This window comes from Castor canadensis, chromosome 6, assembly GCF_047511655.1.
Source record: "Castor canadensis chromosome 6, mCasCan1.hap1v2, whole genome shotgun sequence".
NCBI classification, from domain to species: domain Eukaryota; kingdom Metazoa; phylum Chordata; class Mammalia; order Rodentia; family Castoridae; genus Castor; species Castor canadensis.
In genome coordinates this window covers 18,662,915-18,680,259 of record NC_133391.1, presented here as the reverse complement: position 1 = coordinate 18,680,259, position 17,345 = coordinate 18,662,915, and the positions used below count along the sequence as shown (strand labels likewise).

Genomic DNA, 17,345 nt, shown 5'->3' with positions numbered 1-17,345 from the left:
CTGGAAATGTGTCCACTGCTATTCAACTGTGCAGACAGCCCAATGGTGGGAAACCCCACAAACAGCCTGTCCTACAAGAAGGCTCTGCTTTGCTTCATGGTCCAGTAGAAATCTGAACCATGCTGAGGAATCTGAAACCTGGCTGAGGGTACAGGCAGCTCATGAGTGTGTCACTATGTGTGTGGATAGGGGAGAAGTGTGACTTCAAATGCTGTTAGCTCTATAAGTTGCCAGCTCCACCGCCCTAACAGGGTTTGTCTGTGGTAGGAATTACAAACATTATCAAACCTGTTGTTTGCTAAGTGACTCTCAAGCACCCTTCCAATATCCATGGCGAGGAGAATTGTGCAATTCTGTTGCTTATGCTTTCTGTCTTGAAGGGGAGAACTTTATCGACATTTTAAGCTTTTCAAAATTGAGCGTGCACAAATATGCTTTGGTTAGAAACTTTAAATCCGTTTTTGAAACTTTAGCTTATGAAAAAAATACAGTTTGTCTAACAAATCAAGTACATTCTGCACTATCTGTCCTGACACCCTGTCCATCATCCTCGCTCAGAAACTCAGGGGTCTCTTTCCATTTCTTCCTGTCCAGGCCTCTCTCGTTGGTCATGCAATAGCCAGGGTCTATCAGTTCTGCTTTCACTACACCTTTCTTCTCCACCTCCTCCTCTGAATGTGCCTGCACCCCTGAGCTCTGCTGCACTGAATATAGGAAGCTTGCCCAGATTAAAACTTAGTTCCTCATGGCCAAGCCATCCAACACCACTGCTCACCTTCCTCACATATGTCTCAAATCACCTCATTGCTCTGCGCGAGAATTTTCAAGGAAGCTGCACTACTGCTGGCATCAACCCTACACCCACAGTCTTCATCCTTCCATTTGTGCCCCACATCTTGTTAATTCAGTGATGGTGTAGCATTTGTGCATCACTCTGTCATTCCAGCCTCTGTGCAGTTGCTCATGCAGCTGCTTTTCACCCGATTGCATTTGGTCCATTGCTCGCCCACTTTGTGCCTCTGCACCCTCATTTACGCTATGTGGGTCACACAGCACCTGCTTTACAGGGTTTTGTGATGATTAGGACACCTCAGCGCATAACATGTTTTGTAAATGTGAGTGCTCATTGTTATACTGTTCAAGACCATTTTGAATCACTTCTTGAATGAAACCTTTTATATCATCCAATTCAGTTTCTTCCTCATTTTGTACTTCTTTGAATACATTTGACATCCAATGCCCTGCCTTAGAATAGTATGCACGTTTATTTTGGCCGGTACTGGATTAATGACTGATTGAAGTTGGAAAGTCATTGGATATACCCTGAAGTACCTCATAGCACCTGGTACACAAAGGAACTATTAAGTCCCTTTTAAGTTGAAATAAACTGATTTTACTATTTTAAAATCTGTTCCACAAATTGAGAAAAAATACAGCACATAAAGATAAGTAAAATGGAACAAACAGCTTGGGAACATAGATGTCACTGGAGAACGACAGAGACTGATGTCATCAGAGTCACGACGCACCCTGATAACAACCTTTATGCTGTGTTCTCCCACAGGTCTGCTTGGTGGCCTATCTTGGTTTGTTTATGCTCTGTGTCTCATATCAAGTTGATGAACGGACATGCATCCAGTTTTCTATGAAAGTAAGTTGTTATTTTTCTTCTTCATTGCACAGAAAGAAACACAAGTACAAAATGACAGAGTGCTTTTTAAGAGGTTGCATATCTGATAAGTCTAGAAATTACATTTTCAGGAGCCCAAAAAATGTTTTAGGAGGGCATTGGCCCAGACCCAGAGGTAACGCTAATCTTTTCAAAGTCTTAATTTCCATGAACTGGGCTGGCCTGGAGCACATGAAGTGTGTCCTCCACTGCCCTTAAAAGGAGTACGGAACATTCATCAGCTCAACAAAGCACTTGGCCAGGGAAAGGTGTCTCTCTTGGTGCCCACTTCCGTATCTTGGGGCTGCTTGGAACATTTTAATAATGAAGCAATTTAAGTGCATTTCCCCTTGTGGGTGGGATCACTGGGGCAGAAAAGGTACATTGGGTGCATGCAGTGACCTGAGCCAAGCGTCTGAAGGCAACGGTTGGGAAATGCTTGGTTTGGCGAGTGTATGTGTCTTTCGTTTATGTGAAGTTTTTCTCCTTTGGGGACAGTGCATTTGGTTTTAGTCGATTCAAATGCATAACATTTTCACTGAACACTGTGATATTCCCCAAAGAGAAACAGAGGCTCCCCTTTCAGAGTTTAAGAACATAAAACACAGAACTGAGCAGTTAGAGCTGTAGAAATCAAATTCCAACATTTGCTCTGAACTACTAACAGAGAATACAAAGCTCTCTCATCTTTGGTCCACTCACAGCCAGCTCTTCTATAAGAAAACGTACAAAGACTGGATATCTTTTTGTCCACTCTAACAAGAACACATAGGGCATAAGAGTAAGTCAACAATGTTTATGTGGAATAACTAAGTTTAAAAAATAAGATGTTAGAATATTTTAGTAAACCAAGCATACCTTACTCATGGATTTATTACACACAGTCTTGACCACGTGTGGTCATAATAAATAAATGAGTGAGTAAATAAAAATCAAAAGAAGCTTCAAAGACACAAATTTAAATTCCCCTGTGCACATTCTGCAGCTCAGTGGATATGGACATGCTCTCTGTCAGTCCTGTGTTGCTGTCAGCTGTACTTAAATGATTGTGCGGTCTGTTGAGTATTTCCCAACCTTCATTTTGTGAAAATATGTCTCTCCAAAAGCAAACAGTGCTCCAAAATGCAAGGTGAAAATGATTGCACATAATTTAAGTGATAGAGTTAAAATTTGAGATTTGTGGAAAGCCTGTGTCTTCAGAAGTTGGCAGTGTTAGGGGAAAATGAGTCAGGCATCTGCAGTGCAGAGATGAGCTCTGTGCATCGTGAGCCTGTGGTGCTTCCTCACGGTGGAACCAGAAACCAGGGATATTCTGCATCCATTGCATAACCGAAGCTGCTGGCATAAAAAACAACGTGTGATACTTTTTAAAATCATGCTGTAGGAAAGAAGTTAGTGGAATTTTTTTTTAAGTTCACACCATAGTAGCTAATGAAAAAAGCAGGTTACACAAAATGGACAACAGAGGAAAGACACTCTTTTACCATGTGTAGAACAGTTACGTCCGAGGAGGCCTTACAGCAACATTTCAGTTTTTCCCCAGTTTTGAAATGATCTCTAATAGTGCCACATAGCTTTACTAATTAAAAAAATAATGGATGCTATTTTTAAAAAGGTTGCTGAGAGTTAGGCTTTTGGTGCAGATAGTTACATTTGGAAAAGAACTTCCAAAATTCCTTTTGTCAGGACTTTCTTGAGAAGAAGGCTAGGGCACACAAGTTCACTTTTTTCTTTGGTCTGACTAAACAAATCTCTGAGATGGAGGGGGAAAAGCCAGAAATCCAGTAAGAAATGGGCTGTTAAATTATAGAAACTTCATTCAGTAGGCAGATTTTCATCAGCGTGTGTGAAATGCTCTTCCTCCTCCACCTCCAGCATCCCAGAACAGCAGAGGTGAAGGCCTTGCTTTCAGAGCACCCAAAGGCATCTCAACAGCAGCATCTTAGTCACAAAGGAGCCAGGGGGAAGGAGAAAAGGAAGAAGTCACTGCGGTGTCAGCCAGGTAGAGAACTCCCTACCAGGAAGGTCTCATTAGCAGCCTGTTTTTCCCACCTGTGACAGACATTGACAAACACGGAGGCTCTGTCTCTTCTCCTGAATGTGACCTCTAGTGCTGCTGTGCCAGCCATGTTGGCCCCACAGCATCTTCGGGCCCAAAAGGAGCTGGGGGGACGGGGGTTCTGTGTTTCTCAGCAGCCCCAGTGGGGTGCCACCCACTTCCCCTGTGCTTCTCAGACTATTCCTGGGGGGGCAGGAATGCCATGCGGTGTTTCTCACCGCAGGACTGCACTGTGGTGGCCCAGATTGGCACCTGGCCCAAGCTCTGTGTGAAAATTTATTTTCTCCTTCTGGGTGCCCAGATAGCCAGGGCAAAGCCAGGTGATGGTGACATTCTCCTAATACAAAGTGTTTCTCCCTCCTCCTGACAGGCTCTAGGTGCCACCAATGCTTTCCTGGGGTTTGGCGGGTCATTTGGCTGTGGCCCTTGCCTCCCACCTGACCCTGTGGCCCTGAGTTCTCAGGGCTCTCCAGGATTTTCAGAGAGACACAAGGATGGGAGGCTCCTGCATCTGCATCTGCAAAATCCATCCCCCTCCTTCCCTCTCTCACTTCCTTCTCCTCCCTCCATCTCTTTCTCCTCTTTTCCTCCCCCTTTCCCTCTGTGTCTTTCTCCCTTCTCCCCACTCTCTCTCCCTCCTCCTCCTCCTCCTCTCTCTCTTTAAGAAAGGTGCTGGGCTCCTGCACCTGCAGAACCTACGCTGACCCCTCCCTTCCTCCCCACTTCCAGGCCCCTCCTCATTTTGGCCACCCAGATAGAATGGCAATGACATTGTAGCAGAAGCACCCTCCACCCCAAATCTTGGGTACCAGCTACAGAGAGGTGGGGAGGAGCGGGGACGCCTGCCTCATTGCTTAAGCCAGCTTCATCTGCTGCAGGGCTGGAATATGGTGATATGACAAGACTGATGCCTTCACGCCCACTGTTTTCAGGATGCATTTGCTTGGATTTCCAAGTCATCAAACACAAGTTCATTGATAGTTTATTCATGCCCTGTAGCCATTTGATTATAAGTTATGGATTCTGACCTAGGTGCTGGTTGCTGCCAGACAGATGACTTAAAAGCCACGAGGGGAAAATGCTATCCTGTGCAGATACAGCCCACAGGCTATGGGGGATCAAGTACACATTTGTGATCAAAAGTGGATGGAAACTTGATTCTGTTGCTTCTTCCTGTTTACTGAGGTTTCCTGAGTGGGAGAGGCCAGTCACTGTGGGTGAGACATTGTTATGTAAACTGAAACATATTCAGAGGAGCGGAGGGCCATGGATTTTCTTTGTGCTTTTGCTGGTTTCTAGCGTCTTTAAAAAGCTCCACTGAAAGTGAGCAATCACCATGGTTTTGTAAATGTTGCCATCCTTTCTACAAGCCAAGTATGCATTGATGCTCCCCGGTGACAGAAAATAAGACAAAGACTAGAGCCGTAATAGGCTGAGGACTGTAGAGTGGTTCTGCCCTCTCAATTAACTTGCTTGTTTATTTCACAAATACCTAAATAGTGCACTGTACTAAGCCCTTTGCAAATGTCGACTGTCTTCATCTTTATAATAACCCTGTAAGTCAGTGTCAGGACCATCATTTCAAGGTACAAGTGAAGAAATGCAGGTACACATTGACTGATGAATTTGCACAAGGATCACTGCTAGTAAGATAAACCAAACCACCTCCAGCAGTCCATGATCGGAACCGTCTTAACCATACTGCTGTGTGCTTCTTAAAGGTCCTGGCAGATCTTTTAATTGAAGAGTCCAAAAGTAATCTTTTAAAATTAGGCAAAATTCCCATTTCCAGCAAATGGACTTTTGCCCCCAGTGAGTGGAATGGAAATCTGTTGTTCAAGAGTGTGTGTGCGTGGGTGCGTGTTGAGGGTAGAGGGTAGTAACAAGATCTCCCAGTTGTATCCATTGATGGCAGTAAAATGTATAGAGGGGCCATTCTACTAAGCAGATGACTCCCGGTAGGAGTGACCACTTTAACTTGAGCCTGTCCTACTGTAGTCTTGATATTCCCAAAACAAAGAGCTCCCAGATCTCTGCTGGCAATAAGGTGAACACAGTTTCACTGGGTGCTTATGCACAACATGGCAGCTCAATTGAGCTCTTGGCACCGAGAGTTTAAAGTCAATCATCAAACCTGAATATTTCAGAATAACCTAGAATGTTTGTAACTACTCTGTCCTATTAGCCACACAGAATAAATTCATATTTTAAAGCCTAAACACTCTAGTTTTATATAAAATGTAGTCACTAAGTATACTGGGGACAGAACCAAAACACTGCTTTCAATATTGTAAATTTTTTAATTTTATAATGCTGACACTTTGTATTTATCTGGTTCCTTTTCTCCAAGGAACACTAACTATTTCCAATACAAATTATCCTTGTTTTGTTTCTAGGATATAAGATGTTTGGACAAATTGTTTCATAGTTATCAAAAGGGTTACATATGACAACCCTTTGAATGGTTTGAAAAGATATCTTTGAAGAGTCAAAGAATTTGAATCTTCCTTGGTGAAGATGCATGTAGGTATACTGAGACAAAAATGGCTGTATGCAGTTCCACTCTCTTCCAGGGACCTCAGATAAACAGCCAAGCTGTATGTGATCTCTGATCAATTCCCTTACAGCAAACCAGAAACTCATGCAATCATACGCAAACCCAAAATCACACACACACACCAAGTCAGACTTGAACACTTGATATTGTCCCCATGTGGAAAGTCACTCATTTAGAGGACTTTCATACACATATTTTATAGTTGCTTCTATAAGTTTTTATCTTAAATTACATATAATTGGAGTTGAAGGGAGGGTGTAATCTTTTCTGAGCTACTTCACCAATCTTACCTTGGGATTATAAGGGACCTGAATGGCCCCTTATAAGGAGCGACTTTTGACTATGGTGACACAAATCTTGCACTACAAATGGTGAGCATTGGTCCCAATGGCTTTGGAGCTGGATCCTTACACCTCAGCAGGGGTCTGCTAAGAGACACATTTCCAGTGAGTCTAATCACAAGAACAGTTCTTGTTCTGCTCATCAGATTTCATTTTAGCCAGGTCAGTGAGCACCCACAATTTTTGATCAGAATATTCCAGCTGTAGGTAGGCTAAATGATTCAATCATTAATGGATTCCATAGTTCCTTTCGAAGCCGAGTTAGAACTTTAACCAGACATCTCCAGTCCTGAGTGTTCAGAGCCAAAGTGATGGCGGAGCCATTTCTTGCTCAGGAACTTAGGGTAAGTCTCTCAAGAGATGAGCTGACCCCAAGTCACTGTCTTCTGGAGCCTAAATTGTTTTCCTCCAGCAACCTATTGCTGAGATTCCTGGCACCCATGTTTGTTGGCAGTTTGGTAATCACTACGTTCAACATGGCCTTTTTTAATCAACCTATATTGTTAGCTATCAATTCCTGATAACTTTGGCCAGCACAGTGTCTGCATTACAGAAACCTGTTCTTTACTTCCTATCTTGTTTCAATCTTACCATCAGCTGTTCTTGATTTCAAAATAAGTGAACCATGTCACCCAGGGATAGCTATCTTCTGTGGGATTCATTGAAACTGCCCTAGACATGAATATCCCAGAGTCAAGTTAATATGACTGGTGCAATTCATGAGAAGGGCCCAACATCTGTAAGGCAAATGGAGATGTGATCAGGGTTTAAGAATTTCCCACTAATAAACATGAAGTTATTTCCATGTCCTGGGCACTGTGTTCTGAGGAGAGACAGCCCTTCCATCAAAGAGAGAGGACAAAGCAGTACCACTAATTAAATTAGCTTTGCAAATGCCCCTCCGCTGTTCCCTGTAACCAGGAAGGTTTCCTTCTCTTCTTGCAGCTCTTCTATTTCCTGCTGAGTGCCCTGGGCCTGATGGTCTGTGTGCTGGCCGTGGCCTTTGCTGCCCACCACTATTCACAGCTGGCACAGTTCACCTGCGAGACCATCCTGGACTCCTGCCTGTGCAAGCTGCCATCCTCTGAGCCGCTCAGCAGGACCTTTGTTTACAGGAGTGTGACCGACTGCAGCAGCATCACCGGCACTTTCAAACTGTTCTTAATCATCCAGATGGCTCTGAACTTGGCCTGTGGTCTTGTGTGCTTGGTGGCCTGCTTTGTCATGTGGAAGCACAGGTACCAGGTCTTCTATGTGGGTGTCAGGACATGCTCCTTCACCACTTCCCCAGGCCAGCGGCAGAAGGTCTAACCTCCAAAGTCTAACGGCACACTGATGGCTGGGGCGAAAAACAACATTTTCTTTTTAAAAGAAATGTTTGACAATAAATGACTAGTCACTGCTTTAAATGAATCTTTTCATATTTTTCACACCAAAAAAAAGAGCATTTCTTCAGGTTTCTATAGTATTTTAAAAATATTCTTGCGAGGAAAACAAAAGCCAAGTTGATTTGGGGAATATAAAAACATGAAAAGAACATTGAACAGGGAAAGAGTAGATCTGTCTTCACGGTCTGGAGTTACTCCTAGCACTCATTTTCACACTACTTATACAGCCTCTCGTAATCCAGTTTGGCCATGTGAACTGGCATCTCAGGCCCACTTAGGAGACTATGTAGTGTTTTCCTGCCCTTCCCACCAACCGCTATTATCTTGGATGAAGGCAGAGTAGGGAACAGATGAATCTCCATGTTGAATCTTTTGCTTCTCCTGGTAGAGATGTCTTCAAGGTATGAAATAGCTTTAAAAGGCAGAGTAGAAGAGGAAGAGGCTTTGCAAACACCTGGGCCAGGGTGGCAGCTTTCAGCTGCTCTACTTTGGCTCTGTGGAGGGATCACTTGATTTGGATGATTGTCTGTTTCTTGATAGTTGAAAGGTGGTGGTAGGTGTATTCACAATGATGTAGAAGTTTAAAGATAATTACATTATGCTTCTATTCTGCCGTCTAAAACAAACCATCAAAACTAATTCCTAGCTAATTGTTAATTATAATTATGCTCAGAAGTCTATTTAATGAGCACTGGCTGTGCTTAGGCAGGTCTTTCAGTGTTCAGAGAAATTGTCTCACAAGAGTAGATGCTAAAGATCCTTTTCTTTGGAAGCTAAGCACCACAAATTTTTAAAAAATCAATACTCAGGTTAAAAATACTCAAACAAAAATAAGAGTATTTGTCAGAGGAAATGTTTATACAAATAGCACATTTGTGGCATGTTGAAAATTTACCTCTTTTGGCAAGCAAGTACCTTTGAGGAAGACTGGGTGCTGCTGAGTTCTATTCATAAGCCTGTAACTGATATGTGATCCTGTTACTGACGGTATGCTCACTCAACCTAGTGACTGAAAGTAATGTTTTGAAGTCTTTCTTGAGCAGTAAATCCATGGACTGGGAGGGTAGCTTTGGTTTTCTCATTTTTATTATTATTATCATATTATTGTTGCATTGGGAGTGCATTGTGACTTTTACAAAAGCTCTTACAGTATGTCACAATTGAATTCACCCCTCCATAATTCTCCTTTATCCCCTCCCCCTATTTCATTTTGTTTTTGATCCACCAGGACTTAAGGCACAAGTACCCTATGATGGGTGACTTTACTGTTATTATTAAATTCTGAACAATATCAATGTTTTAAGGAAGGGCTCAAAGTGGAAATTCATGCAGCATAAATACTATATAGAATTTCTGTATTAGGAGGCTCTACTCAGAGACATTAAAGATAACAATTGGGTTTAATTTGCCTGTTAACATCCTCTCCGAATCATGGAGTTCTACCTGAAAAGGAAAGCATGTTGTTGTTTGCCTTTGAGGATAGATGCATGATTCCAACTATGGTGACAATGCTGCCGATTTCTGCATGACATGAATATCCAAATAAGACAATAAGGTGAAGGATTACAGCTTTTATGTCCTCCACATAAAATACCTGATTTACACATGTTAAAACTGTGTGATGTTTTGACTTGCTTTAAAAATGACCATCCTACAAGTTAGCTCAGGCCAAGAAGGAACATTGGGAACCTAGTGGATAAAACCTGGAGCAGGATTAATCACACACAAAATTACATCAGTACACTCCAAGCCTCCTGATGGTGACCTGAGAAATCCTTTGTGCCTATTAAGAATAACAAAATCCATTTTTGTTTTTGTTTCCTGCATACAGGAGAAACCATTGGAGAATCTGCCGTGTTGTAGGCTATCCTTCCAAAAGTAAGAAGTAGTGCGTTACTGCTAGTTACCATGAATAGGGAACACAAGAGTTTTAATGTTAGAAAATTGGGATTCTCCACATCATGAAGGTGCTGCATGCTTTACAAATGATATACAGGGTATTTTGAATGGCAGAATAACTTTAGTTTGTATGCTTTTTTTTTAAATTAACACAAACAAAAGGTTGACAAGTTTGATAACAGTATGTGTAGCAGTGGGTGTACATATAGCATTTTATATATATACATGTATATGGATTTTGCTTTTATGTGAGCAAATCACTCCTAAACTCTTAAAGAGAGAAAAAGTTGTCAGTGAACAGAGGGTAGAAAACAAAGTGAAAGACAGAAAAGTTTCCCTCACCCCAACCTCACTCTACATTGATGTGTGTAAGAACTGTGTTGCATGATTACGAAACTGCTTTGGGCTAGATTTGAAGTATTTTCATGTTATGTTTTGCAAATATTGAAGTTACAATAAGGCAACAGAAAAGGAACAGATACACAGCTTTACACTTAGCAAATGTTACACTCAAAATCTGACAAGGAGCCAGGATGGTGACTATCTCTTCAAAACCAAAAAACAGTAAGATTTGTGCAACCCTCCTCGCCCACCTCCTCCAGGAGAATTAAATGAATTGAGACTTTGGAAAGAAGGGAGCAGCAGGACTTGGCAGAACTTGAAATAGGAGGAACACAGCAGTCTGAATGTGCAGACTTTGTAACTGAGCCCACTCAATCGGTCTGTGCCTTCACGTGACCACCATCTGTGCCTCCCTTGCTCCATCCAAATTTGTGTAGGCAGTGCCTTGGAGCCGGGCCTAAAAATATAGCTACACTGTGGCCCTAGAAACTGTTGTCAAGTAGGGGCCTCACTGTTTTTCCCTTTTTGGATTGAAAGTGTAGATGTCTTCCGAAGGTCATCCAGATGCACACACCAGTGTGTCATTCATTCTGACTGGTACAAGCCATTGTACATGTGCTTTCTGTCATGTACTCCTGACTTTCCTCCTCGGGTGCAGTATATCTGGAATACGTTTATGAGGTTGTAGAAAAGCCTGGGGTCCAAGTAACCATGGCATGGTTACTAAGATCATGAAATAAACTTAAAAACTGTCCAGCAAAACCCATCACGTGCAAATGTGAACACACCATTAACATGTCCCAGTGATTGTCTTCGCACTATTGCTATGTGGCCAGACATTTCTGAAAATCTGGTGGCTATCAGTTTTTACTGTTCTCAAAAATCTCCACCATGTTTTTACATGTACTTTGTATATTCAGGATAAATGATGGCCAAATACATTGATTCACAGTGGAAACATTCATTTGGATGAAAACTCAGTGGTTCAGCCTTTAAAACAAATGCCTGGCCTCATGTCTTCTGATCACCCAGTACTTTATTATCTCAAAAGACAATTATCATAAATAATGATATTTATTATTTCAAAAATATGGTGTGTGTTTTGGTGTTATGGTTTCATTCTTTTGGCCTCAAACAGCTAGTAGAAAATAATGTGTTTCTACAAAATTGAGGTGATTGCTTATAAGGAACACATGTGTAATGCAGGTTTTCTGTATTAATAAATTTTTCATAATCCCTGAAGTCATGGTGTTGGTGTGTACTTTAAAGTGAATGCTTGATGCACCCGAAGTGGTGTACACAAAATTGTCCAGGTTAGTGTTTACTTAAAAATTCTGGCTTGAGAATAGTCAAGAGGCAACATTCCTTTGACTTTGTCGTCCCAGGCACTGATCCTATTCTGGGAGTTGGCATCCATCCTAGAGATCAAGGTCATAATCACTCCCCAAGCAAAGTCTGAGCTGCAAAGATTCCTTGAAAGGTACCTGGGACACTGATACTTAATTTGTATCACTTGATATCAAATAAAGCTTGACTTAAAGGATCAGATAAATGCTGAATGTCACCTGTTCAATCACATTCTGCGCTCACTTGTGTATAAAAACAGATGGCCTTTTCCATTTCAAATCTTAATTCAAGGACCTCCTCTTGCCAGCTCTGAGCAAGTCATTTCAAAGAGTTAATTATTCTTAAAAATGCAGAGGCTCTATATACTCTGGTTTCTCTTCAGATCGTGTAAATCTTTCGCCTTTTAAAATGCAGAGGCTCCTTTTGTTTAGTGATGGGGAGGAGTAATACCTGGGACACACTCAGCTTAGTGGCAAGGCTGTAGGTCCCAGGTTGGAAGTACACCTGCCATTTATGGCTGTGTGACTCTGGACAGCTGTCTGGTTTTTAGTTTCCTCCCAGGTAAAAGAGAGAAAACTGTAATTGCCTCACAGCATGGTGAGGAAGGTTCCATGAGATAGCACTCAGCAAAGACGCCAACCGATCGTAGGCTTCATACAAGTCGGGTTCTTCCCTCGGTGGCTGGTTCTACACAGCCATGTCTCTTGGTGATACAGACTCTGGTCCCCACATCAAACTAGAAAAGCACTCTATTTTGCTCTAGCTTTTGGTGGCACCTTTTTCATAAACAAGTCACATTATCAAATGGTCCTTAGACGTTCTGCCTTTGAAATAAGGCAGCACCAACTGTCGTTGCTAGACATAGGATGCACAGAATTTTGTGTCATTTGGATCCTCATTTGTTGACTTCCATGTGTGCATGTTTTTTAATGTGTCCATCTTCTCTCACTCCTCCTAGGCAGAAGTAGAGCCTGAAACATTTCTTGTTTTTCATCCAACTTCTAATTTAATGTAATAGAAATATGTTTAATCTCAACTTTTAAAAACAAGTCTTAATTGAATTTTTGTAGACTATCAGTCTATTGTACATTAGGTTATAATGTACAATCCTTCACTTGTTTAAAAGCCAGCCATCAAACTGGGCAAGGTGGCACATGTCTGTAATCCCAGGTACTGAGGAAGCAGAGAGAGAAAAAAATCGCAGTCAAGGCTAGCCCAGGCAAAAGTTAGCATGGGCCCTTATCTGAAAAGCAAACTAAAAGCAAACGCTGGGAGCATGGCTCAAGATTGCTTGCCTAGGAAGAATGAAGTCCTGAGTTTAATCCCCCAGGACCACAAAAAGGAAAAAACCAAACCAAACCAAAAAGACCTGGCCATCGAGCACCTTTGGTCTACTTCTCTGTGAGTCACTGGTTCCCACCGAAGAATCATAGAAGGTTTACTTTTGAGCCTGGTCAGAAAATACCAAGTGGAGCATCATTGTCCAAGTTGGCTATGAAAATGTTAGCAGAAGTCTTTAAATTTGTAACCAATTTAATTATAGAAATTGTAGAGCCATTAATCTACTTTTTTTCCTTGGTAGAGAGAGCCTTTCTATCTTTTTTGGTTTTGTGGGGGTTTTTTTGCAGTGCTGGGGGTGGAGACAGAGCCTTGCACACACTTGGCAAGCACTCTACACAGAGCTACAGCCCCAGCCCAAGCCTATTCCTCCCAGTGGTCATGATAAATTAATACATTTTTTCACTGGACACATTCATATCTTTTATAAGTTAGTCTTTATAATGTTTAGGAATAATGTTGATATAATATTGTATTTTTAACAATTTAAATTGTAAGTAAAAATAAAAAGTAATATACGGGGTGACAGTTCATAGGCAGCAATCATTCTTTCATTTCTTTTCTACAAATATTTATATATGTTTTTTGGTACCTTTCAAAACAAGGGTACTTGGAAGCAGTCTTTTTTTGGGGGGGTGGGGGCAGTACCAAAGTTTGAACTAAGAGTTTTGCTCTTGCTAGGTAAGCAATCTACTAGCTGAGCCACACTCCTAGCTCTTTTTGCTTTTTTAGGTTTTTTTTTTTTTTTTTTTTTTTAGATAGGGTCTCACTTTTTGCCTACACTGGCCTAGGACCTCGATCCTCCTATCTCTGCCTCCTGAGTAGCTGGGATTACAGGCATGAGCCACCATGTCTGGCCTAGAGGTAGTCTTTTTGATTGGGAAAGTCATTAGAAAGATCCTCTCATTAAAGTGACATGGGACATATATTTATCTGTTATTCTTGGGAAAAGCAGACACTACAGCAGTAATCCAAATGCAAAGATTTCAGAGATAGAAAGTCTTTGGTCTAAATGAGTCTTTCTGGCCATGGTGCAGATAGGAGGCCTGGATCTCACTGTGGGACGCAGGCAGGTCCTTCCTCTTCTGCACGGAGAGGGAGGCAGGGCCCCTGAGATGCAATGGACGTCCACCTGAGTCTGTAGGAATTGGCGGGGAGGGGTCTTGGATGAGACCCAAAGAGGGCACTGAGGCACAGGAGGTCAATGGCCCAGTGGAGCCCTGGATCTGGGGACTCTGGATTGTCCACCCTTTTACTGTTCTACTTCATACCCAGGCCACTGTCTCTGGAAACTCTCACTGTGCTATCTGCCTGACCACATGTGATCGTAGAGACCAAGAGGATGATCGAAGGACCACAGGGACAGGGACACTGTGTCAGAGGCGATGACTGCAGTCTTGTGAAATCCACCCTCAACTGATCCCCTATGTCTTCCTGGTCACACATCCATTAACCGCTCGCTGTACCAGGAAAGCCTGAGAAAGGTTTCCAGCCAGAGTGAACTGTCAACAACAGGAACCAGAGTGGAAAGGGTGTGATGAGAGCCATTGCTAAATTCTCTCTCAGGATGGAATTCGTGCTCTTACCAACAGGCAATGTCCCCCAGCAGCTTCACTTCCCCCTCAATGGCAACGAAGGGACAAAATGACAGGACTTGAGACACCGAGCTTGGTTATTTACCCAACAGCTGGAACATGCACTCATGCCAGCGCAGGGAGGGGTGGCACCATGAGCATATTGGGGATGGATGAGGTGACCACAGTGAAACCTGGATTCCATCTGGCCTGGCTTGGATTAGAGTAACAGCAACCATCCTGATACAAACCCCACACCCACCCACCACCAGATTTCAAAGTTGCTCCAGACAGCACTGGGAAAATCTACACAAATTACCTCGAGATCAGGAAGCCTTTCCAGATGCAGAGAATGAGGTGAGACCGGTCAACGTGTTTCAGACCCAGTATGTCGGTAGCCACCCACTCTGTCTGACCAGAGCTCCAGAGCTATGGGGCTCAGGGGGATTTCCCACGAGCCCGGCTCTGCTGTGGGTCTGACTGCCGGGGGCGGGGGGAACGGGTTCCAGAGAGCCAGGGCTCCAGAGGGCCTTTCCCGTGAAGGCAGGGTGAGCAGAAGGAAGAACTCACACAGGACTTCTTTGCCCCCACTCATTCCTGGGCGTTCCTCTGACAACTCACCAAGGCTGAGTGACTTTGCTCAGACCCCCGGGCTCCTCTATTCATCCCACACAGGACAGACACCCTCAGACCTTGGCCTGGCTTCACACCGCTGCCCAGAGGATGTGTCAGTCAGTAAGCAGGAAAAATGCTTGTTTCTTGTTGAAAAAGTCCCAAATGTAACTTACCAGGGTGAACTTTTTTTTTCTTTTTTAATTTCCAAAATGTGTTCCCCCACCACCACCAAGTCCTGCAGCACAGACCTGTGGTTTTGTCTCTCCTGGTTTTATAGTCTAGCTGCTCAAGCCAAGACGCTTGGCTCTGGTTGCCCCTGAGTCAGAGTCTCAACTGGTAGCTGAACCCAGGAAGCCCTGGCCCCACGTCGCTCCCTGAACCACCAGACCACACAGCCTCCTGTGATCAGCCCTTTGGCTGGGGCTCTGCCTCCTCTTTGTTTGGAAAGAGTCATCTTATGTAACTCCACAGCCAACTAAATGCTCCATTGTCTTCTGCTTGGGAGAGCACAGAATAACCCATTAGTGACTTGGGTTATCAGAAGACAGAATCTGGTACCCATGTCCTCACAGCCCCCTGGAGCTGCCACACCTGTCTGACAGTAATCAACAATGAATCTCAATGCTGTGGTCTTGGGGGAATTCTAGGTTCAGTGGGGGTCACAGCGGACACAAAGACTTGCTCACCCATGAGTCACTTTGCTCAAGCCTCACATGAAAGTCATTTGTAATTTGAGATTGAGGTAGGTGTAAACAATTCTCAACCGGATTTCTCTTTTGCTAATCTGATTTTGATAAACCGGTGATGAAAATGGAGGTGTCTGGTCATGAGAGGAGAGATACCCCTGCAGTGCAATTGGTTTCTCTTATCTCACCGAGCAGGGATTCATTTCAAGACGCCCATTAAAGGCCAAGAACTGTGACCTGACTCACGAGCACCGTCCCGTAGAGTGGTAGAGACCCCTTGGGAAAGGCCTCTCCTCCATCTTTGAATCTTTTTCTATGAATCTGTAATTCACCCTGGTGGGCACCTCCAGAGAAGAAGCCTACCTCCTAGGAGTTAAATAAAAATGAGAGGAACCAGTACATGTGGTTACCAGGAGCTTCCACGGCATGAGACTGGGGTGGGCCTGCACCAATAAAGCCCTCACATTAGGTGACATTTCCACCTGCTCTGCTGCCATAGCTGTCCTGGGGAGAGGGGGGACAGCCTGCCCTCTCTTCCCCACAGACCACATGGTCTTGCAAGGATCCTTCAGGCCCTTATTTCTTTCTATCGCAGACATTTTATCATCTGGAACCAGCTATGTGACTGGGTTTGGATGGAGGTGAATTTCTTTCCTCCCTCAGTGATGTGTGAGTCTTCAGTAAAGCTTTCAGAAATGGAGCTGGGCACCAGTAGCTCACACCTGTCATCCTAGCTACTTGGGAGGCTGAGGTCAAGAAAGATTACTGTTTGAGACCAGCCCAGGCAAAAAGTTCACAAGTCCCCATCTCAACCAATAGGTAGGTGCAGTGGCACAAACCTGTCATCCCAAACTATACAGGAAGCTAAGATCAGGTAGATTGGGATCCAAGCCAGCCCAGCAAGAAAGCTAGTGAGACCCTATCAAAACAGGAGGAAAAAAGCTGAGCCTGGTGTTGTGCACCTGTCATCCCAGCTATAGTGGGAAGCCTAAAGTAGGAGGCTCTCAGCCAAGGTCAGCCTGGGCAAAAAAGTGAGACTTTCTCCAAAATTACCAGAGCAAAAATGGCTGGAGATGTGGCTCAAGCAGCAGAGCAGCTGCCTCACAAGCACAAAGCCCTAAGTTTCTCAACCAATAAAAAGTAGAGTGTGGTAATGCACATCTGTCATCGTAGCCACAAGGAAAACATAAACCGAAGGGTCATGGTTCAGGCCAGCCTTGGTATAAACACAGACCCTATGTCAGAAACACCAAAGCAATAAGGACTGGAGCATGGTTCAAGTGGTATTGTGCCTGCCTAGCAAGCAAAAGGCCCTGAGTTCAAATCTCAGCATCACCAAAAAAAGAAAAAATAAAAAGGCAGGGAGGTTGGGGAAAGGCATGACTTTCCATTTAGGCTTTAACGGAGAGTCTCTATGGCTTTTGAAGACCTCTGTCTTTGTGTCTGGGCTTCTTGCAGGAGCTTCTTGCCTATATCACAAGGCAACATTTTAGCATCTAATTTGAAAACTCTACCAACTTAAAAATAATG

At 43.4% G+C, this 17,345-nt stretch overlaps 1 protein-coding gene across 1 annotated transcript in view; it reads left to right on the top strand.

Moving 5' to 3' along the window:
* Sspn (sarcospan) overlaps positions 1-11,497 on the top strand; it is a 35,065-nt gene extending 23,568 nt beyond the window's left edge. The window contains exons 2-3 of the mRNA XM_020164723.2: positions 1,565-1,651; positions 7,572-11,497. Of these exons, the coding sequence (XP_020020312.1) occupies positions 1,565-1,651; positions 7,572-7,937 (453 nt within the window). The 3' untranslated portion in view covers positions 7,938-11,497. The remainder of the gene's footprint in view (positions 1-1,564; positions 1,652-7,571) is intronic.
* The last annotated feature ends 5,848 nt before the right edge of the window (positions 11,498-17,345 follow it).